The 24,938-nt window shown below is 37.7% G+C and overlaps 2 protein-coding genes across 3 annotated transcripts in view; one reads left to right on the top strand and one right to left on the bottom strand.

The window, feature by feature from the left end:
* psmd1 (proteasome 26S subunit, non-ATPase 1) overlaps nucleotides 1–24,938 on the bottom strand; it is a 55,421-nt gene that overhangs the window by 2,073 nt on the left and 28,410 nt on the right. The window contains exons 17-22 of one of the 2 annotated variants that reach the window (XM_012962858.3): nucleotides 4,006–4,120; nucleotides 3,792–3,908; nucleotides 2,226–2,328; nucleotides 1,608–1,777; nucleotides 1,065–1,157; nucleotides 688–774 (exon numbers count right to left, since the gene is read on the bottom strand). In XM_012962858.3, coding sequence (XP_012818312.1) covers nucleotides 688–774; nucleotides 1,065–1,157; nucleotides 1,608–1,777; nucleotides 2,226–2,328; nucleotides 3,792–3,908; nucleotides 4,006–4,120 — 685 coding nt within the window. Of the gene's footprint in view, nucleotides 1–687; nucleotides 775–1,064; nucleotides 1,158–1,607; nucleotides 1,778–2,225; nucleotides 2,329–3,791; nucleotides 3,909–4,005; nucleotides 4,121–20,179; nucleotides 20,546–24,938 lie in introns of those variants that run through there. The other variant, NM_213702.2, reaches the window with a different exon arrangement.
* On the top strand, nucleotides 8,414–22,434 carry htr2b (5-hydroxytryptamine (serotonin) receptor 2B, G protein-coupled). Its single transcript, XM_004914382.4, has 3 exons — nucleotides 8,414–9,940; nucleotides 17,886–18,086; nucleotides 20,367–22,434. Exons 1-3 carry the CDS (start codon nucleotides 9,604–9,606, stop codon nucleotides 21,263–21,265), a joined length of 1,437 nt encoding a protein of 478 aa, XP_004914439.1. The 5' UTR covers nucleotides 8,414–9,603; the 3' UTR covers nucleotides 21,266–22,434.

The raw sequence follows: 24,938 nt of genomic DNA, 5'->3' as shown, positions 1-24,938 counted from the left end.
TGTTTCTCTACATGCAGTATTTGTGCCAGAGCCAGTTATTTTGATTATTTGAGTGAACTGCTAGGAAAGGGATTCCCTCCTAAAAAAAATGCCTTCTGCATGAAGAAAGAGGTGCTCTCTCAAGATAGTACCCCTTTAAACAAGTTATCTTTATAGAAATTATATTTGCAAGTGATCATTTAAAAAAAATGAAATCTTGTTAAGCACCATTACTGCAGATCCACAGATCCAAACGCTCAATCATTTCATTGAAATATCACTCGATACAATGTAAGGGCTGCACAGCTATCAAGTGCTACTGCTACACTTCATGTTACTTTGCATGTCATTGATCTGATTGGCTATATTGAATCCAATATTAACATTGAATCAAGGACATGCAAATGAACACATAAACGAAGGTCTGCAAAGCATATACAGCATGTGATTGGGGCTTAAAATAAATTGCTTCAAAATATTTTTTTTAATAAATGACATTGCAAAAATTTTTATATGTAGGGAACAGTTGAATGAGAGTCACTTTTGTAAAGGTTAACACTCTCTATAAGGTGCTGTATCAAAGACACACAAAGTTATTTGCTTTTGTTTCCTGCCTCAATATTTTATCATTGTTAACGAGTAAACTGATGCTAATAGTCTCATTATGGTCATATCTAACTATCTATATAGAAAGCAGTATAGTCTCACCACTTCCATTTTTTCTTCCTCCTTCTTCTCTTTTTCTTTCTCCTTCTTTTTTGCTTTGGCTGTGATGGACAGAACAGCAGTAGACACCTGAAAAAAGAAGTTCATGGTATGTATATTTTATAATATATTAAAATTAAATTTTAGGCAGCCTAGAGGACAAGCTAATTCCATACCAGTGTATGCCTCAGACAGAAACTCGAGATAACTGGCAAATAATGACATGAACCCTCCCCCTTGTTTATTATACTTGATTTGTGCCCATAGAAACACATGTAGCAAACAGAAGTCACACAATATTCCACTACATGTGTGGGGGTCTAATGTAAGGAGGAACAGGATGTGTATGACTGCATGATACTGCCTTTTGAACTGCTTACCTTCTCCTTTTCTTTTTCTTTGGGTACCTCCAGAGGCGCAGGGTAAGCAAATGTTGATGGCTTACAGTTTGATCTATACTGAACTTTTGGCATCTGTGGATCATGCAAATAAAAAAAAAAAACACACTTAGAAAAATATATAAAAGATAAAGCTTTTTCATTTCATTTACCATATACATTCCTTTACATCAAGCAGGAGTGAGATTGTTGTACATAATAAACACCTCTATAAGGTGGCCCAATAATTCCTCTATCCTTCTACACAATCTCATGAAGGAGTTAATGATTATCTCATTAACGGCCTTGTGTGTCGTTATTATGCGATGCTAATGAACGGTGATTGATCCAACATCATAAGGTCTGTAAGAGGATTACATATTTCTCTTTTATGTTGTGGAGATCTGTGATGCTACAGTAACTGTAACTGTTTGAGTGCTGCCATGACCAATTCTTCCCACACTGCTGAGATGTTTGGGTGGCCATTCAAAGATTTTTCTTCTAAACAACACTTGGCTCTGAAGGAACTGAGATCACTACACTTACCTTGAGATCCTTGTTAAGTCCAATGACACAGGTTGGTGTAAATGCCAGAGAAAGGAAGTGTGAGAGAGGGAACCAGAACCAGAACTGAGTGAAGACTAGAACTCCAACCACTGAGGGCATGTGAGTGTGACCAGTACGGGACTGCAATGAAATGGTCACATTGTGACCCCCTGTAGGGAAGACATTGGAGTTGGATTATCAGATTCTAATGTGTCCTGCGTCATACCACCATGTCATGAAATGTGGCTACCTTCTGTATAAGGCAAAGCATGAGTTAATTTTAAGTGACCACAGCCAAGCCTTCCTCCAGCAGAGCAGGGTGAAGAGGGCAACAGGCAGGGTCATTACCGCTAAAAGACCAGGTGCAGACAGCTAATCACATTACAAAGAAATTACTAGTTGGTTCCCAGAGCAAACTGATATATACAGAGACATTCCTACAGCAGAATTAACCTTTTGGGAACAGAAGAAATAAAAGTCATATTCCTAAACAACTTCTGCTGCACAAATTAAAACAATAAAGCAGATGCAGGTGCAGTTTTACAAGAAAAAGTTCAAGGAAGCAAAAATAGATAAGATCAGGATGAGAGTCATTGTGTGGAGGTATAAATTTCTCACCTGCATCCAGAATCCCCTGGGCTAAAATGGCTCCAAACTTGGCCATCACATCATCATGCTTGTCATTGATAACTTTGGAATAGAGCTGACGGAACTGACTGACCTAAGGGATGAAACGAAGAGTAAGGGAAGCACATGCCAGAGATAACTATATCTTGCTAAATACACCACACACTAGAGAGCCATAAGATGATAACACAAAAGAGAAGAGGTAATTACATATTAAAGATTTATATGAACATGAATACAGTCAGTTCATTCATTGTATTCTGGGCTCAGGCAATTGGTGCAACAATGAACTACAATGAATAGTATTCCCCACCTTATGGGTCCTGGCACTAGGAACGTAAATGAAATCCCGTTCCTATCAACCTAATTAAATGGTGTGGTAGGCCTGCAAGTGCGCCTGTTGGTCCCATCTGGGAAAAGTCTAATATCTAAACTGAAGTGTCAAAAAAATGGCAGTCATGTTAGCATGCTGAATATCTTTAATGAAACCTGCAGCTACACTTGGGGACAGTGGCAGGTTGGAGGCCTCTAGGGTGGCTTGTAACAAAATGTATGATTCCCGTCATAATTACATCTGCAGGAAGCAGAACTCCGATTAACAGATGTACAGCAGACGTAATACTCCGCTGGCGCCTGCCTGATCTGGGGGCTATAACCAGGATGCCGGACATGGGGAGGGGGCATCAAATGAACAGCTTGTACAGCTACACTGAAAAGAAAGAGTGTGTATAAATTTTTTGTTTTCCTGGAATTAACCTGTTACTGCACAGCAGAATCAAAAGGATTCCATTATTGACATTGAGGCTCTAAGGCATACCTCAAAAAAGGGGAAGTACATCTTTAAATTAACTTTTAGTTAATTTTAGTTTAGTCCATTAAAGTAGAAATTACTAAGCATATTTTCAGTTGTACAAATGATAACCCCTCCTATTCAGTCTTTTTCCAACTTGCAACTGAAAATCTCCTTGTTGTGATCACCTTGGAATCAAAAAACATTAGTTCACTTTCATTGTCTTTTAATGTTTGCTTCTCTTTTTGATTAGAACCTCTACTATTCAACTTCTATCCTGACTCAAGCTTCTATTCAGATTCAAACTACTGTATGGTTGATTTAATCTTCCCAGCTCCTTTATTCCAGTCAGGAGGTTTACGGGAAGTGACAGGCGTAGTTATTAGTTCAGGAATATACTTCACATGAATGACATGTATATGCTATAAAGTACATCTTTTATACAGAACCAAACTGTCCTGAATAGAGCCCCAGGACCCCAGACAATCCCATTTTTAGTAAGCAGGAACAGTTCAATAAGGATATGCGGAAGTATTTGTATTTAGTTGAACAAACAGCAAAATAAAATAGTATGGGGATTGTGGGGAGAGTTTGGGGAATTTAAATAAATTCTGGAAAACTGGAAAAACATAAGCAATAGTGCGATTATATTTGGACTGGAGCTAATATATATTATATGTGGAAGGAGCTAACTGCCTGCTAAAATAATAATCAACAGAATATATGGAGTACAAATGAACATACATTGTGGGTGGGTCCCTTCTCACCTTTGGGCATGTGATTTCAGTCTGCTGAATCATAATAAGGGCAGAAGAGATAAGGGCTCCCTGACGTACATAATTCACAGGGTCGTTGGTCATGGGCTCCAGGAGATTGATTGCTTCCTATGAAGAAAGAGGAACAGATTACAAATACAGCTCATTATTTACTTCTTTCACTTTTATTTACCAGGAAACACAATAATGTAGGGCAAGCTTGTACCTTGTTTCCAGTTCCAGAGCAGCAGATGCCTAAGGCCATTGCCGCTCCATATCGTACATGGGGGTTATAGCTCTCGGACAGCAAGGATACAACACTCGGGCACTGCTCTGGGGTCCTGGGGAGAAGCACAGCCCACAATGGAGAAAAGGCTTTAATGGAGGTGCAAGGCAACTATGCAGAGTTACAACTGATTTGAAAAACATATTATACAATACACACAGTGTTGAAATAAAATATAGCAATAAAGGACACACAAAAAAAAAAAGTTCTGAATCAGAACTTTAACTAATTTGTTTAATTATACAAGGGCTCCACAATAGGCAAATTTCATAACTGTCCATCTATCACTGATCTAATATTGGGCTGCCCCATTGGAAGTCTATAGACCTTTTTTTGTATAACCTCACCAGTTCATTATAAGCCAGCCCTCAAACATGGATAAAAGACATGAAATCAGCTTAATAGATGTACCGAGGCTTGCTCGGCAACTTTTTACAATTATTATATAACAACATCATCCCTACAGGGACTATAAGAACACACAACTTAATCAAGCAAACTGCACTAGTCAGGAACCAGAGAATAACAGATCATTGCACACAGCCTGTTCCTACATTTCTCCTCTAGGAAACATCAGGAATTCTGTAGGAACTGTGCTCCATATCTTAACAGCAACTTCCATGCATATCTAGGAGACTACATGAGAAGCTCCTGGTTGATGTTGCAAACCTATAAGTGGGTGTAACAGCCTCTGTATTACCCTCTGAGTTAGGCACTATTAAGGACACTAAGACACAGCCAAGACTTGTATAACTACATAAGTTCCATATAAATTTATAGAACCTAAATCCTTAGGTGCTTATTTGACCACTCACAACAAACAAATATAGCCATCCTTAATAGAAGGAAACAGCAACAGTGAGAGAGGCTGTCTGCCATTGCCTAAAAAAAGTGTTAATGGCTGAACATGATTTAATTGCCTGCCTGCACGTGTGTTTTAGACATGTATGGATCTATTACAAGACACATTTAAAAGCACAGGTTCCATTTTTAGGACACAGCCGTTTTTGTTGGGAAGGAAAGTTTCAAAACTAATTCCACTGGATTCCTATGGAATCTACGCCCCTCTTGGTACCGCCCAAGGACTGATCGTCTGCTGTGTCGCACGTTATTAGAGCTCTGATTGTGTTTGCGTTCAGAGTTCTTAAACAAAAATATACAATTACAGGCTCAGTCAGGAACAGAGTAGCGCTTTCAACAGAATGAAAAGAGAGCAGGCTTCTGGCAGGCCTCCCCCTTAAATAGTTTTTACACTTTTGTTAATCAGCATTGTACCTAGAGCAGGGACTCCAGTGTGGCAATGTCCCACATCAGTAAACAGAACATACTTGGATAGTGATAACATTTCAAAAAGCAAGATAGGTGATATATAAGATGTATTTGTAAGATAGGAAATATCGGGAGTGATGGAAAATAGTGGAAATGCAGGTCTGCCTTTAGTAGCAATTGTTAAGCAAGGTAGTGCCGTATAACACCATAGAGACACACAAGGAACAGCTATAGCTGTTACATCAGTCAGGAAGGAACAGCCATGGTGGTGTGAGATGCAACCTTTTCAGCTTTAAAATACAGCAAGACATTTTCTAAACTCAATGTTAAATGTTAGTTTGCTTAAAGGAACATTGCCATGTCTCAGCCTATGTAAGTAATGCCGTTAATACATGGTAATAATGGAAGCCTACACAGAGTAATCGAGAGGGGACCACATCAGTTCACCAATCAATTTTGACTGGTTGCCATATGAAGGTCAGATTTACACTGGGCAGGAACTCATACAGGCAATAAGTCGCTGACTCTGTCTGGAAGGGCCAAGTTAACTGCTTTCATTGGAATATCACACACTTATCCTAAATAATGTAACCAATTAAATAAAGCCACAGCTTGACTTAAAGGCAATCCATGTTTGGGGGGGGTGGGGGGAGTGGGAGAATTAACCTTACTTCATCATGAAGGTCAAGAGAATTAGTTATTAATCAATTCCTAGTACATTAATCTTTGACTTGTATGTTTTCTTCCTGAAGAGGTTTGTGTAAAATGCACATAATAGTATAACAGTACAAAGACAAATACATTTTATATGTTGTCTTTGCAAATAGCACAGCATATCAAATGTTGAAATTGACAAATTTTATGGTTTTCTAAAAACTATATCCCATTTTGATGCCAGCAACACATTTCAGAAAAGTGGGGACAGGGGGGGAACTGGAAAAGATGTAAAGATGCTAAAAAGAGCATCACAGAGTGGCTGGGTGTCAGAAGTAAAGATGGGGAGGGATACAGCACAGGCAAATATTACAACAATTTAAACAATACCAAGCAAAATTGTGAAGAATTTCATCATGCCAAAAGCCAATATTGGATTGCAATGATCTTCAGGCCCTCAGGCTGCACTGCATTAAAAACAGACACAATTCCGTAGTGGAAATTACTGCAAGGGCTCAGGAATATGTCCCAAAATCAATTCTCTGTGAACACAGTTCATAGATGCATTTACAATTGCAAGTTAAAACTTTACCATGCAAAGAAGAAACCAATGATAAACATGATCCAGAAATACTCTGGGCAAAAGCTCATTTAATGTGGACTAAGGTGAAGTGGAAAACCGTCCTGTGGTCTGACCAATCAAAATTTCAAATTCTTTTTGGAAATTATGGACACTGTGTCCTCCAGGCTAAAAAGAAGAAGGACCCTCTAGCTTGTTATCAGCGGGCAGTTCAAAAGCAAGCATACTTGATGGTATGGGGGTGCATTTCTGCAAAATGGCATGGAAAAAGCTTGCACATCTGGGAAGGCACATTTATTGCAGGTTTTGAAGCATATGCTGCCATCCAGTCTAGATCTTTTTCAGGGTAAGTCCTTGCTTCATTCAGCAAGACAATGCCAAACCGCATTCTGCATTTATTACAACAGCATGGCTCCATAATAAAACAGTATGGGTGCTAAAATGGCCCCCTGGAAGCAGGAAAGACCTCTTACCCACTGAGAACATTTGGAGTACTATAAAAAAAATATGACAAAGGAAACAACAAGCTGTTAAGCAGCTGAAATCCTATATAATGCGAGAATGGGACAACATTTCACTTTCAAACCTATGGCAGTATGTCTTCTAAGTTCCCAAAGAGTTACAGAATATTATTTAAGATGAGCTGATGTAAGAGTGGGAAATATGCCCCTGTCCTAACTTTTTTGAAAGATGTTGCTTGCATCAAATTCAAAATGACTATAAATTTTTCAGTTCAACATTTGTTGTGTACTTTTCAACATTTGCTATGCATCTTTGTACTATTTGCAGTAAAATATAGGGTTTCAATGATTTAAAAATCATCACATTATCCCATTCTCTTTTTATTTAGATGTTACACCCCCCACTTTATGGAAAATGGGGTTGTAAGAGAGGTTTATATCTCTTGCATAAATCTATGTTATTTTCACTGGGTTGTATCCTGCACAGTAAAACACCATATATTTTCTGCCACGATTATTCAGGCAGGAACTTACAAATTGTAAAGTAGTTATTTTACAGTGTAATACTAGGAAAAGGTTTGAGACAAATCACAATGGCACAGTAACAATATACAATAATGTGTTATTCAACAAGCAGCATCAGACATGTTTGAAATTCTGATAGGGATTATAAAGGTCATCAAGGGGTTAATGTATGGGCAGTTTCTGTATGCTACAGAGGGAGGAAAGCTCGTTTTGATGAGAGGTATACGCTCTGCCTGTCCTGTATATACAATATCAGCACATGAAATTCTCCAGACTCTCCCACTCAATTTCTTGGACACAGACAGGTTCATAGGGTCCAGATGGAGCAGAATCTCCAATCAAGATATGCCGAACCGACAAAAGCCTGCAAGATGGTCTCTAATACTTACAATATTCTACTATTATTATTGTAACATAAAGAGCTAAGTGCAAAGGATATTTCCCCTTTTTTTCTTTAACATGAAACACAGAAAAGCAGAGAACTACAAAAAAAAAACATAAAAAATATACAATCATTTTCCTATACATTCTTTAGGATAATAAAAATAAACCCTGCTTCCACGCTCCGATCGACTCTACGAACAAGATGGAGCACCCGAGGATGAATAGACCAGATTGGTTGATGTGGTGAGACAAACTGTGTACTTTTTCAAATCTGGCTATATGTATTCAGCAACACTTCCAAAAATATATAGGGTTAAATGCTTCTCACCCTTTGAAGCTGATGGTAGGGGGTCTGAGCTGTCAGCATTAGCAGCGAAGCCCCCAAGGGTACAGCTGGAAGAGGTAGGAGGGGCAGAAAGCAAAGGGAAAAAAGAAATGAAGTGAAGCCTGGCTCTTGGCTGACCTCCAGCTCTCAAACTCTGTAAGATTCTCTTGAGGAGACAGGGAGCTCCGAGTCAGTGCTAAGAGCCCGGGAGAAGTACAGGCAGTGTGTCGGGATTAAGGACAGAGCACATCTCTGGGTCACACAGAAACACTCTACACCCAACACATACTTCAACTTTTTTATATGATGTGGTAACAGAACATTCTGTCCCATCCTTATCTTCCTGCTGAATATATATGTGCAGCCTGCATGTCAGAGGCTGGTGAGTAACATTGCTTTTATATGATTAAGACATTTTTGGGGGATTCGCTGCATTATGTGAAGATCCCTCACTAAACACTAACATAAGACAATGGGTGCAGCATTAACTGAAATGGAAAATGTTTCATCTAAACATTATTATTGTCAACTTCAAGGCAACATATTCCATGGTGTTGTACAGCTGGCTTACCAGACTCGTGGGCTTACATGTTAATCAGTTTTAAAGGAGGAATGCTATTTTGAAGAATGGTGAACTATGAGGACAACAAGCCCCTTCCGGCAGTAAAAAGCCTGCCTTCAGGGGTTAGGTTACCAGAAGATAATCCCAGAGACACCCAATTTCCAGCCTGGTTGGGGGTGGAGGAGAGTGGCACAAGTGACCTGAAACCAGGCAGATGGGTTTAAATGAAGAGAAGACCAAGCAAACAAATCCCTTATCCACATCATTAACAGGGCAAAGCAAAGCATTTAACAGATATTAAAAACAAAGCAAAGGGCATGGAAATGGTAAAAAAAAGCTATTTGGATTAGTACTTTTTCTGCATTTGATGCCCACAGTACGGTTTGACCACTTCACACATAGGACAATCACTGGAATTCTACATACCATCTCTGTCAGCAAAGGGGTTAAGCAACCACCTCCCACACACAAAAAAATATCAAGACTCTCCTTGTGTGGCAGAAGAAAGGAGGGTGAAAGGCTAGCGATTAGAGCAGAGAGCTATCAAGGAGAGTACCCTTCCATGCCTCTGGTACAAAGATAAACACCTTATTTACACAGCGAGCAAAGAAGACATCAACTGCTTCTCAAGACTCTTGGACTCCAACACCTCATTTGCCTTTCTGCAGGCATGGCAAAGTGTCCTGACTCCACCAGCATATTCACAGAGATGGATACAGATTTTTTCTAAACTTCCTTGCTATGGGTGAAATTGGGAAACTTCCCAAGTAACTGGGACATGCTAGTGGTAGCATTGGCATCTCCTCAGTTTGCCAGAGCACCAGCTGACTCCCTATCTGTTCCCTGGCACGAAATGCCAACTCTCAACCCTTCTTATTCAGTGGGTGTCCCAAATACAACTGCATCAGTTGCAGTTCCAGAAAAATGCTGGCTGGCTCTGCTCACCATTATGGTAATTGTGCCCACTATTGGAGGCAATATCTTGGTAATCTTGGCAATTTCTCTGGAGAAGAAGTTACAGAATGCCACCAACTACTTCCTTATGTCATTGGCTGTTGCAGACCTTTTGGTTGGAATATTTGTGATGCCCATCGCTCTCATCAATATTCTCTTCCGTAAGTATTTAAGAATTAGCGATTTTAACCCTTCCAGACCAGAAAAGCTTTTAATAGCCGATAAACATCCTGCTGGCTTCTCTGGTAATTAAAGCCCCTGATTTGGCTCAAGATCAATTCCCAATGAATAAATAAATCTCCATTAGATATGTTTAGACTACTAAATTCCCTTACTAGTTTGTATCCTGGAGTAGAAGGAACACTGCATGTTAGGGGTAAGAGGTGTCCCTAGTTCTGCCTGAACAAACAGTGATCTTTTCTTACTTGGATATAGGCTCTTTCTGCTTATATATATATATGAGGTGATGAGAGTAGGTGTTTTACCATACTAAGGGTTGTCATGCAGTTTTTAACGTGATGTTAATAAAAAGTTGTGTTATTTTTTGGGGGCTAAACTTGCCAATTGAGTTTATATAAAGTAAAAGTAGTTATAAGTAACCAACAACTTAAATTACACAAATAGATTGAAATTACTGCTCAAACTGAAAACCTGTATCAGACATCATGCTGGAGCCTGTTCAACTCCTAAGAACATTCTGGGGGGCGCAGGAGATCTTAATTGAAAAATGAATTTAAAAACAAATGGGCCAAAGTCTGTACTACACTGGGATATGAAGCCAAAGGGTGCTGTGAATGACAGCTGATGAAAGTAACCACAATGGCAACTCAGGTGACAGAGAAAAAAAGCAATTGCATTCAGTGTGACCATATATGCTGCAAAGCTGGATTATGCCAGCATCTGACCTCCACGGTAAATGTTCTTTACCGTGTAAAACCTACTGTAAACCATTGAATACTGTGCACTAAGCCTCCAATTTTTCCATTCCTACGCTACTAAAGCGGGGCAAAAGCAGTCCCCATTTCTTATGCGAGACGGCAGATTTTGGGGAAAACTTCTAGAATCAGGCGGGTTATTGTTTTACAGGTGTGCCACTTTGCAAAGTAACAAGCCTGTCACACTTAACTATACGGAGATATTTTGCATCTATTTTAGTCAAGGCCCATCCAGTAATGCAGCAGGAATACAAAAGCCCTAAACTATTCTGGTGAATGAGAATGGCTTTACAGGGAATGCTGACCCTTTGCAAATGATTAACACTATGGAAAATTGACACATGGCATTCTTTTTATAACTAATACATTGCCACATAATTTACCTGATTTTTTTTCTATTTTCCCTGTTTACGTAAAATGCAAACAAAAAAAAATCTGTTAAAAGTGAAACCTCATTCTACAAATTGAACGCAGGCATCTGCTTCCCTGCTGGCAACTCTGCGCATTTCTCTCTGCATAGTCACCAATGGACTTGCAGTGAAAGATCTGCCCTCCCAGCGCTGCAGCTGGAAGCTCCACGCAGTTAACATGCCGTGCAAGAAATAAATCTCACAACACACACATTACATGCCCTATCCTACGTATTGGTCTGTAATTCCACCTGAGGACTGGTACATTGCGTGGCTATGGATAGGGCTGCTTAAACAGGATAGCATGGCATATACACAAAGAACACTTTGTTTATACACATTAACAAAACCTGCCAGAGCTCAGAGTTCTGCAGCCTATCTCTGCTACTGCTACTCGGCATTATACAGAACCCAGAAATAGGATTTCTGGTATGTGTATATACTAATGTACAAAACTAGAGCTGCTGATTAACTACAATGATCAAAATACTGAAGAGATCAAAAGAATGTAGCTATACAGTGTATATGTATAAGGATACATTTATTGATTGTGCTTCGAGCACTGATGTTTAGGCATCCTTTCTAGATTGTCATTAGATTAAGTGCAGAACTTTATTTAACACAGTAAGGTTTTCCACTTGCTTGTGCTATAAAATGATTTAGTATAACTCTTACTCTTAAAAGGAGAGGAAAAATTACAATACCCCCAAAAATCTTTCATAGTTGTTAAATTAAGTATAAAAAAAATAGCACAGACAACACATGAATACACAAGTGTATGTTAAGGCCTACTCCTGTAGGCAATTACTACAAATACAAGTAGAACGCCATCAGTTACAGACAACGCTTAGCTGACAAATCTATCTAAGGTAAATTGCTGCCAAGCAGTTGTTATTCCCTTGTACCTAGAAATCACATTTGTACAGCCCAGGTTCACACTTGGTCAGGAATAAAGAAGCAAATGAATTTGGCAAGACTCTGAAAGTGCCATGCAACTTCTGAGTGCCATTAATCTTTAGGCAAGGAAAATACAAGCAGTCGCCTTACTGAATTGCAGGTTGAGTTGCAGGTTGAGTATACCTGCTGTATTTCTATATTTTAAAAGGGGAACATATGCCATTTTCAGGAAATGAACGGTTTTCAAACAATAGATACAAACAATACTTCTGATACATGAGCTATTAAATAAGATTTGCACTACAAAAAATACGCTAACTTTAAAAACATCATATACATTTTTTGGCTTATATATTCAGGCCCATACAAGACCCTTTGCTTTCATTTACTTATGCCAGGGCTGCCTTACCAGGGGCCCATGAGCCTAATGTGGTACTTCACTTTTTTTTTTGGTTCTCAGTCTGCTTAAAGTTTCCACAAACTATAAACAGAATGACAACTAACTGGCCAACTACCTGTAACATGCTACACAGCACTGCCTAATTCAGTGTTACACAGGGATAGTAGGAGACACAGAAATCTTTCCCTCTCTCTTATTCTTTCCTTTTCTTAATTTTTATTTCTCCTTTACTACATGATAATGTCCAACCTTACTTCTGACACAAATGAACTATGTATTGCATTACCACCATTATGCAAAATGTTGTTACACTATAATGCTCGCCCATGACAGTATTCTTCAACGCTGCACTCATGTTTTTAAAACTATTAAACATTTTAAATTAAAAAAAAAAAAAAAAGGAAAAGAAAGAAAAGTAGGCAAGATCCATGAATAAACAAAGCATATATATGATCACAGCAGTACTGGCAAGCTTTGGGGCACTTAAGTAGGGATGGGCCATAAAAACCCAACTAAAGAGATGTATGTGGCCCTGAATTAATGTACTCTTACCTTTCTAATCTTCCAGTTTTAAAGCAAGGATTAGTGGTTTTAATAAGAACAAACGATCAGGCTTAACTGTCTGCTATACAGACATCTACAATCCTAGTATGACATACATATATGTGAATTTGATCTAAACAAATTTAAAAAAAAAAAAAAACCTTGGAGTGCTAGATTCCTTGCTGTGTTTATGATTACATACACCCATACACACAGACACACACACACACACCTATCACAGACAAGTTCAAGTGGCCTCATTGTAAGCAAACTACAGCTCCTAGCCACACATAGTGCTTACTGAGTCGTCTATAGAAATTGTTTAGCATGTAACATATGCAAGTTGCTCCTTCCCCTTTAAATACAATGAAAGTTATTTTGACACCCAAAAAGTCCTTTTGAAAAAGCATTATTCTGGCAATGCAAGATGGGTTTTAAAGGAAAATAAAAAGTCTCAATTATCCTTACAAATAAGTACATCACATGGCTTTCCCTTTGGCATGTTTAGCATTTGTTTAACGAAAGTCTTTCAAGTATGACATGAATTATGCAGCCATTACAGGCAAAAAACCCCACAGATTGTACAGCTCTGCCTCTAACTCTGCACTGAAAGCATAGCTAGAAACCTGCTCAGATAAATACCGTTATAAATCCCTATAAATGTTTTACTCATTTCATTTGATGCTCTTTATAGACATTCTACACTACAATTAGGATTCATTAAATCAACATGTTATTATCATCAAGCACTGTCCTGTTTAACAGCACAGTGTAAATTTAAGTGGGTTGTTCAAAGTAATCCATAACTTATTAGTTGCTAAAAAAGAAGAAAAATGGCATGCTTGTGGCACTTTAAATTTTAAATTTCATCAGATCCTTCTAATGTCATGCAGCCACTTTAAAAAGGTGATACTTATAGGCTGAGCAGGAAGCACCTTAAAGTATATGGTTTAGTCAAGCTTGTCTGTCTTTAATTAACACCCAAATCATATTGTTATATGCGGGTCACTATTAAACATTCCTTTCTTTACTAACTTTATGTGGGGACTATCCTCCTGCTGTTTTTCTTGGGTCTTCATGATTTCCCTAAATAATGTATACATTTCTCCTCCTACCATTAAATTGTGATTATAAAAAAGGTAAATCCTTAACCACTTTTGGGTCTTAAAGTGAATTCTGCAATAATAAATTGGGTTCCCCGAGAACTACTACATCTTCAGCTTCTTGCTTTACCTTTACACATTACAGGCTCTGAGAAATAATATTGCTGTGACATGCTCAAAGGAACCTTATATCCACTTATTTAAATTTAGGACAGGAGGCAAGCTAAAATAAATCCCAGCTTTCTGCAGTGTAAGCTACAAATAGTTAACTGAAAATAAGGAGATGCATAAATAGAATATATTAGGGTTAATGGCAATGGCTAAGCTTCCTTCTAAGAAAGGTTATGGAGACTACGGCTATAACAGTTAAGAGCTTAACCAAGACAAATGTGTTAAGAAAAGGAACATTTAATATGGATTTTGGTGAGCAGTAACAATTTTCATAGCATTGTGTTTAGGAAACGGTCGGTTTATTTACTGGTGGATACATTTCACTGGAATAGAATTCATAGTTTCGATATGAAATCACCGAGAGAGAATTTAGCCAATTGACAAGGGGAATTCTTGTGCCCATAAGAGACTACTCCATGCAGTAAAGCAGCTTTGTGTTTATCTTCCATCAGACCAGGCACTGACTGCTCCCATATTCTCGAGTGCCATTAAGGATCATCCAAACATTGAACGGCAGTGTATAAATTAAGAGTGTGCTGCAGGGCATTAAATCATACATTCTGCTCAAATGAAGATTACTGTATCAGATAACAACTCAATTTTAACACGAGCGCAGAAAGGTAAGATTTAATGTTGCAGGACAACTGTACCATCCTTCTTAGAAAGGTCTCAACAAAGCATTATAAATCTGGAAAAACACTGACTCTATTAAGGGGTCTCCAGGACCCATTTTAATTTTGCCCTTATACAACAATCATAGATTTATTTGCAGACAGTTTCATAGTACTTATGAGCAACTATTAGTGCCCTACAAACCCATCATCCCACTACCAGCCAAAATCTGGAACTGTTAATAGAATGATTGTCTGGATATTATTGTGCCACTTTTTAACAGATTAGGGACAACAAATAGTCCTGCATTTATATTAGTGTTCCACTAGAGTACAAAGATTGCTGCTAGCTTTATGAAATAAACACAAGCTCTCAAACTTGTGTCCTATTTTGACCACATGGATTTCAACAAGCAGCTTTTTATGGGAGAGAAGCGTTTTTAAATATCCTGTTCCTTTATTCTCAACTCGAGTTGACACAAATAAAATAAAAAAAAAAAAAAAGGAAAACACAGGCTTCATGTAATCAAACTCACTCCATAATGGGGGGGCAATATGAGGAAAATACCAGAACTGAAAGGGTTTATGTCAGCTGCTGGTGTATATAGGGAATGCACCCATTCATGTAAAAGTCATGGGGGTGCTGAATCAACATAAAACCAAAAAAGCAGAAAATACAATCCAGCTTTTGCATGGAAAGTCAAATTAGCTCAAACATAACAGGCTTGAGCAAGAAAAACATACAATGAAGCCTTCCACATGAATATAAACACAGCTCAGGGGTGCCAGCGCCTAACTAAACCATGTGTTCTTTACAGTTCTTTGCAAATAAATAAAAGCAGGACTGGGTCTATGGAGCTGGAATATTAGCTACATGCACTAAAGCAAAGCAAAACCAGACAGAAGACTGATCCTACGTTAGGCCACATAGGGAGATGCACCTAATAAAACCTGTACCCGTTCCAGTTACATCTCAGATTCTAACTAATGATATCATACATAGTTACATAGTTAAGTTGGGTTAAAAAAAAGACCATCAAGTTCAACCCATCCAAATGAACCCCAAAGCACATATATACACATACTTATACACATACTTACAAAAAAGTGAAGACCTTTAAAAGGATGGGGGGTATTAAAATTAATATGAGGTCTACCTTTGACACTCAGGCTCCGGATAAACACACTAACAATGCACCTTTCTTTGTTTTTGGGTATTTGTACAGGTTTGTGCTCCTTACTCAGTATAGAAAAAAAAAAAAATAGTCTGCAAATAAACATGATATATGTTTTAAGGCAAGTTTTCAGGAACCAGTTCATTCAGTTGTGCTAATAGTTATTAAAGGGGATGTAAAAAATAAAGCTTTGCCAAATGAAAGAACTTAATTGTTAGATTTTCCAATGTACAATAATTACAAAATTAAAAAAATAATTAATAAAACTAAAAACATACTAGTTATTACATGCAGTATTTGCTAGTCCCTTTGTATTCTCTGCCCTGCTAGTTCTGATGTTTCAATCAGTATAGTAGAATAAAGGCTGACTTCTACAACACTGTTTCAAGAGACAAAACCAAAAGTGTGGAAAGAGGCAGAAAAATTACTGCTTTTTAATTGCAGTTACATTCACAAATAACATAATTATTTAAAATATTTAATGACTATATATTGGATAACTGCTTAGATTTACAGTTTCTTTCATTACAAATCCACTTTTATTACAAGCATGAAAGAAACAATCTAAAACCTGACTGTGAGGGAGTGAAAAGATGTACAAGTAGCATACAGTGGTTCTTGAAAGTTATGAACCCTTTAGAATCTTCTATATTTGTATATGAATGTGACCTAAAACATCATCTGATTTTCAAACAAGTCCTAAAAGTAGATGAAAAACTACCGGTAGTTCAACAAATAAAACAAAAATTATATTTGGTTCTGTATTTATTGAAAGAAATGATCCAATAACATATCGGTGTGTGGCAAAGTAAGTTAATCCTTAGGATAATAATTAATAATAATTTGAAGTCTGGTGTTTTCAGTCAATGGGATAACAATCAGGTGTGAGTAAGAGAACCTGTTTTATTTAAAGAACTGGGATCCAGAAAAGCCTGATCGCACATACAACACATTTGTGGATGTGTATCGAACAAAGGATGTGTCATAGGACCACAAGAAAAAGTTATTGATGCCCATAAATCTGAAAAAGGTTACAGGACTATCTCTAAAGAGTCTATACTCCACCAATAAACAGTCAGACAGACTGTGTACAAATGGAAGGAATTCAATACTGTTGTTACCCTAACCAGAAGTGGTTGAATATGAAAGATAGATAACTTCTAATCTAATAGTTCGAGAGGTTACAAAGGAACTGGGCCTGAATGGCTTGCCACCATTGATGGAACAACAAATTCTAAACTATACCAGAGAATTGGACTGTCTGTGAACTGAATCTCAATGGGACAATGGGTCATGCAGCAAGACAATGATCCTAAACACACAAGCTGTTCTACCAAAGAATGGTTTAAGAAAAATAAAGTCAATGTTCTGGAATAGGCAATTCAAAGTCCTGACCTTAATCCAATTGAAATGTTGTGGAAAGACCTGAAGGGAGTGGTTTATGTGAGGAAACCCACCAACATCCAGAAGCTGAAGCTGTTCTGTATGAAGGAATGGGCTAAAAAGTCAACGTGCAGGACTGATCAATAGCTATAGCAAACATTTAGCTGCTGCACGAGGGGGCTCACACCAAATACCAAGAGCACGATTCATTAACTATTCACATGCAGTTATGCCATTGCATCGTTTTTTTCAATAAATACACGACCAAATATAATATTTATTATTTCATTTCTAGGTTTTCTTTATCTACTTTTAGGACTTGTTTGTCAGTTTCAGTCACTGCAAGCATGATAAAGTTTTCAGCCTATCACACCATTTCCCCCAAACATTTTTACCTATGAGAGTGCTTAATATGTGCATAGTCTACAAGACACCCACTAAGCTTGCACTCACCTGTTATTCTCTCCCTCTCTTTTAGAACAAGTCTGGCAACTGCCACAGTGCCTGTGCGCCATATGGTTATTCCTTGATGTCCTGTTTTCCACTGCATCCATAATGCACCTGTGTGCCATATCACTGGATCGCTATATTGCCATAAAAAAGCCTATACAAGCCAGCCAATACAACTCCAGAGGCAAAACTCTCATCAAAATTGCAGTGGTATGGGTCATATCAGCAGGTAGGGGAATTTAAAACCACCTTGTTTGCTTATTAAGTTTTTCCTATATATATATCTCTACATGAATACCATTTTGTTCTTATTCTTGCCATCTTACAAACACAGCATTTTCTCCTGCTCCTCATTCCCAGCACTTCATATTTAATATTTATATATATTATATAATAGGAAGATTCAGTAAATCCTGTGAGTGCCTTTCTATATATATATATATATATGTATTGCATGTTTAAATAAAAGTAACGTTTTAATCTTTAAAAAATATCCTGGTGTGCACCTAATTTCTGGACTTCTATCTATATCTATCTATATCTATATCTATTAAACATGCAATATATATATATATATATATATATATATATATATATATATATAGATATATATATAAATAAAGAAAGGCACTCACAGGATTTACTGAATCTTCCTGTGAGTGCTGTTTTTCTGAATTATGTTGTTTCTCAGCCCAGGCAACCAGGTAAAACAACAATTCATGGTGTGCACCTTACGTCTCTCTCTCTTTCCCTCTCATTATATATATTATATAATTTAATAAAATATTTGTTGATATATATAAGTCCAGCATGAGCAGTTCCTGCTTTGGAGAATATATACATATTTATTTGAAGGAGCATGAGACACATGAAGTGGTGATGCCCATTTGCCCTTAAACGTTCTTTCTATAAAGTACTTTGAGGTGCCACTTATACTGATTAAAAAACCTTTAACCTAAACGGTTTATTCTTTTCTGTCTTAAGAGGGGGGAAAAGACCTCATAAATTTCAGCCAGTGTTAGCACCGACACAGTGCTGAACGCTACATTAAGAATAATTTTTTCGAGCTGGGTACTCTCACTTAATGTAGCGCTGATCTCCTAAAAATAATTCCAGAATCTCTTAAGAATGTGGATTTTTAGGCCTAAAGGACACAATAATCAAAAACAAACTGTAAAACACAGTTAAATCCCCATTTTACAGTTTTAAAATCAGGGAAATTTGTAAAAAAAAAAAAACAAAAAAAAAAAAAAGCACAAGAATTAATTTTACTTTGAAATACAATATTTACTGTGTTAATGACGAGGGCTAAACAGTGCAGTATTAATGTTACACTATGGGTGGGGGCATGTGCAAAAGCCCTCGGGAGAGTCAGATGCACAACCTAAAGCAATAAGTGATTTGTGCATGGCTGTATGTGGTTCCATATATAAGCATAATTGGCATTAACTATATACAGACAGAACAATGGCAACGTTTGCATCTGGTTACTATTTTAAACCTTTAAATCACTAAAAATTACATTCACAGAGGCAAGTTTTTAGAAGAATTAAGGCCAAACTTTGGAATAAAATCCAGGTAAAGTACCCCAAAAATGCATTATAAATTGGTGGAACCACATAAAAATTATGTAAAATGTGGAAGAACTCAAAAAGAAGGAATCCAAAATTCAGATTTTACTGTATACATTAACAAATTGACCACACTTTTTTTTTTTTTTTTTTTTAAAGAAAAAGCCCTTTAACAAGAACGACTCATAGCAGAACATGTTTCCGTCAAGTAGCTTTGAAAAGGCAAATGACCAACATCAAAAGAGTCAGTAGAGAACTCTATAATTAATATTGTGCAGATGATGGTATTAGACCAAAGGCCTTAATTCTATTATGTAGGAGTAGAGTTATACAAATAGCACATTTCCTAATCCTGAGTCTTCAGACACATTGGCAACAGCGCTTAGTAGTTACAGAAGCTATGGCAACTCCCCTGATCCCCTCTGAATCCTGCAGCTGTGAAGGTGAGCTCTGTATCTGGGACATGATGAAAACCTACACCATACTTCCCCGCAAAACACTCCAGAAACACTTTCTTTTAATTTGCTGTTGCTCGGAATAGCTTAGAGTCTATAATGATCGGATTACTTAGACCTTACTCTATGAGGCTTTGGTAATCAGTCCATAGCAGCTGCAAGAGGGGGACAAAAACAAAAATCTGATTCTGAGAAAGATGTAACCATTAAATAAATCATGTACTCTGGATATTGAACCATAGCACACTGCCAAGCCATACAGCTACAGATCCTTCCGCCTGCATTAGTGTGTACCATTTGTGATTATAAGGACTTTATTAAAGATATCCCCAGCGAAACAGTGTTTAGGACATTCACAAAACATTAGCCAATGCCAGGGGATTATATTCGTAGAAGTGTTTGATAGCCGCAGAAATAAACATCTTCAGTACAGAGCTCAAAATAATCTGTAAAAGTTTAAACAAAATCTTCTCTCTCTTGCAGGCATTGCTGTTCCTATCCCGATACAAGGTCTCCTATACCCAAATACCACCTTCAGTGCAAGCTATACCTGCGTGGTTGGACTAGAGCCCTTCAAATATTTCATTATTTATGGTTCCATGGCTGCGTTCTTTGTCCCATTTGGAATCATGGTGGTCATTTATTTCCTGACAATCCACCTACTAAGAAAGAAAGCATATTTAATCAAAAACAAGCCACCACAGCGCCTCACATGGTCCACAGTGTCTACTGTATTCCAGAGAGATATGACTCCTGGCTCTTCCCCAGAAAAGATAGTTATGCTAGAGGGTCCAAGAAAAGATGGGACATTCAATTTTACTGGGGAAGAACTACCTATTCGAAGGCTATCCAGCGTTGGTAAGAAGTCTATGCAAACAATTACCAATGAACAGAGGGCTTCAAAAGTCTTAGGGATAGTTTTTTTCCTCTTTGTCTTCATGTGGTGTCCATTTTTCATAACCAATGTGACCTCAGTTCTTTGTGGGAAAGATCAATGTGATGAAGATGTAATTAAGATGCTGATGGATATATTTGTGTGGGTGGGGTACATTTCCTCTGGTGTCAACCCGCTGGTTTACACCCTATTTAACAAGACATTTCGGGATGCATTTCGCCGCTATATTAAATGTAACTTCCACGGCATGCAGTCAGTTAAGCTCTTGAGGAACTGCTCTAGTCGCATCTCATTTCGGAATTCTATGGCTGAGAATTCCAAGTTAATTATGAAACATGGAATGAGGAATGGGATTAACCCAGTCATGTATCAGAGCCCTCTGAGGCTGTGCAACGGTCAGCTTGAATCGTCTGCTATCTTATTGGACACTTTACTACTTACAGAGAACGAAGCTGGGAAGACCGAGGAACAAGTGAGCTATGTGTGAATTGAATACACACTGTTTAACCATCACAAAGTGCAAAATATAACTTAAAGAGATGCCGGAGTATAATTTGCATATTATTTATAAATGTCATTGTTGAGAAACCTAAAATGGGAGATTCTTGTATAATTATCATCTGTAAGAGATCTTTTTTTCCCAAGAAACACCTGCAACTGCAATTTGTTTTCCAAGAAAGACCTGCAACTACAATTTGTTTTCTAATGCTAAAAACAACATAAGAATTAACAGGCTTGTAAGAAGTAACTCAGATAAGCAATGACTACTACCCCAAAGAACAGCTGCAGAGGCCAACATATAGAGGAAGACTGGCATGTGGATAGTACAGCCAGTACAATGCTGTAAATAAAGACTGATTAGACATTTGTGAGCATATAAGTCATATCAGTTTACCCACAGTATGTCTGGAATCACAAGGTAAAATGAGGTATCAACCAGACAGTCAGTTGCTGCTGTGGAGGCTTAAGAAGCAGATGGACTAGCCACTGACATACACTGCTGTGGGATACAGATACTGACCACATGCAAGAACATCGAAATGATTTTGCTGCCTCCTGGATTTACATTGAGAAGAACGTTATTATAGCACTTAAGGGTTATATGATTGTAAACAGGGTCAGAATGCCTGAACTTCCAGTCATCCTGCATTTCCTAACCTTATGGGTAGGCAGTAAGTGCAATCAGAATGTGGGAAAAACCATGACAAATCAGGGTCACTGATGGTTGTGGTTGAGATAATAAACCTACATAGATCCTAAAAGCTGCTTCTTTTATTGGGGAAATCAGGCAATCAGGGATTACTTAACAGTATGTATGAGTGTAAGCTACAAACACACAAGACCTTTGAAGATGAGGGCTACTGAGATTACTGCAATCTGGCCAGAACACAGACAGGCCGTCTGCAACAGGCACTGATCACAGCAGGAAATGTCAGCGAAAAATTGCTAAAAATTAATTTAGGGCACATAGAGCTTCAGTTCGCCTTTAAAGGAATGTGTACCACCAAATGTTAGCTATCCATGTTAAATGTACATGACACTAAATCCAAGCATACATATTAGGTACTTTATCCAGGCAATTCTCTCTCATACAAACAGAACCAACGCTTTACTGAAGTGTGCCATGCTTGGCGTTTACTTGCCACTATGAAAACTTGCATTTCTCCATTTTATTTATACACACACATTTATATAAAAAGTTAAAAGTATCCGCAATCAAGACTAATACATGTAATGTATGGGTGCTTGTTCAAAGTAACCATATTAGAAAAGAAAGAAAGAAAGAAAGAAAGAAAGAAAAAGAAAGAGAGAGAGAGAGTGTTAGTTTTTGGTGTTTTGGTGTATATCATTTTAATACATGTCCCCTTGTTCTGTTTAGTCTTCTCTTCTGTTAATAACCAGGCTAGTAATGAAAAAGTCAATCATCACATACACTTACTTTGAAGAAATATTCCTTAAGCTCACAAGTGCTATCAATTTCACTAGCCTATTCAGCCTATTATGGAGCAAAGCACATATTTCCCATGTATTTATTTGGGAACCATTCCACTGGACTCAAAGAATAGAGTAGTTACTTTACTATAGGACTCACTGGATAGATATTACTCAGTAAATTCAAAGGACCAATACCACACTGGGCAGTAGTACGAGACCCAATACGTATTGGTTTTGCGACCAATACAAATTTATGCAGTTAACGTTAGGATCCAGTATAAGGTATTGTTACATTATTAACAAGAAAAATGAAATAATATTAAAAAATAAGATTTGTTTGTTTCAAATAGACTCTATGGGAGATGGCCTTCCTGTAATTCAGACCTTTCTGGATAAGGGATCCCATTCCAGTAGAAGCCATAGGTCTCTAAAACTAAGTCCAGGAGTGAGAAAACCTGATGTGTAAATGCAAGTGAGAGCCATAAAGAGAAAGGAAAGAGAAAGTAGGGGAAAATATTTAAATACATTTTGAGCAAAGGAAGAGTCCTACAATGCAGGAACAAATACTTCTGCTAACAGATGACTTGAAGCCTGCAGCGAAAGCCTTAACCCACTGTTTTTACATTGCAGAGATGGGAAATATCTTTAGACAATAAATTCTACCCAACAGAATTATGCGCAGAATGTCAGGAGGAAACTTCGCTGTTCACTCCTACACCTCTGTGTGGTATAAATGTTTAGTTTAGAGAAACAGTACCAAATAAACAGAGATGTTCTGTTAGCTGCTTCCAAAAGAGAAGATAGCTGAATACAGCACAGTCATATAAAATAAAGCTATATAAAATAAAAGTTAACTGTCTACAGGTAAACAGTACAGTTAGGAATCTGCGAGGCGCCTATTTTTTTTCATACCAAATATCACTTTGTACAACTGCATTACAGAATGTATTTCCCTGCACCAGCAATTCAACCTCAGAGACTTGTCAGCCACAGAGCTTGCCTTTAACTAGAAAATGGGCAGTATTTGGTGTCAAAAACTAAATTAGCAAGCAGAATTCAGTTTTAAATTTATAGCAGTAACAATCTTGCACTAGAAAGCCTATTTCCACTGTACTCGAGTTGGTACTCAACACAGACAGGGCTCACTCACAGGGCTCACTCACAGGGCACGTGAGACACCAGTCACAAATTACTGTTCTCAATACTGATGGGTTGCACCTAGTCCAATTACTAAAACTAAAAGTTGCCCTAAAACTAAGTTGGGTTATTGTTCAATCTATCTTCTTTTATAAATATTCAGTTAACTATATTAGCATAGGATATTTTGCACAGGGAGCAATGTTATTTATATGAATGGAAGCTTCTGTTTGTTCCTTGCCAGATCAATCAATTACATTTTCAGCCAAACTGTTGTACAAATTGGCAGACAGCATACTAGAGCTACAAAAGCAATTACTTTTAACCAAAGTTTCACAGAAATATGGCACTTAACCCCTCTGAATCTGAGCAGACTTGAGTTGTAACCATATGTCCTCTAATTACAGGGCACGCAAAGCACAGTGGTTTACTATTCGTTACATGTTGCACAGGCCAAACAGCATCTGGTATTCTGGTGGCTATGTACCCTTCTACATTTTAGCTGTTGACTTCCTATATGTGCCAACTGAGCACTGCACAAAATTATCTGTTCAAAGCAATAGGTTCAATTGCTTTCTGATGTTAGTCATTTATAATGATCATCTCAAGTCCCACTAGAGGGACTCTATATATAATATCTCAAGATCCTGTAAACCATTTCAAAAAGGTTTGTATTACATTTTCGTTTTTGCCTAAAATCAACATTAAGTAACCATTATATAAAGTTCCCTAACCTAAATCTTCTGTTTGTGCTCTCCTTTCAAATACATTCATTTCAAGCCCAACTTCCAACGAGAAGTAAATGACGTATTTATATAAAGAGTGATTTACAGCGGTATTATCACACGCCTCATCTATCACCAGCAATATCCCAGCCCTTTTTTGGATGCAACCGACCCTCATGAAGCACTTGGAAAGCCTTGTGTTTTTTTTATCCCTTGAACCATTACAAAGGTACATTTATTTAAAGGAATGATTCACTGCTTTTTCATGTGAGAGGAGAGAAAAACACCGGCATTAGGTTGGGTGGGAGAGAGAGTGATAAATACTCTACGCTCACAGCAAGTAGTACAGGAATACAGGCAGTT

Source organism: Xenopus tropicalis, chromosome 5 (assembly GCF_000004195.4).
Source record: "Xenopus tropicalis strain Nigerian chromosome 5, UCB_Xtro_10.0, whole genome shotgun sequence".
Classification (NCBI taxonomy): Eukaryota; Metazoa; Chordata; class Amphibia; order Anura; family Pipidae; genus Xenopus; species Xenopus tropicalis.
The sequence above is the reverse complement of the archived record's forward strand: the minus strand, read 5'-3'. Positions and strand labels throughout refer to the sequence as shown.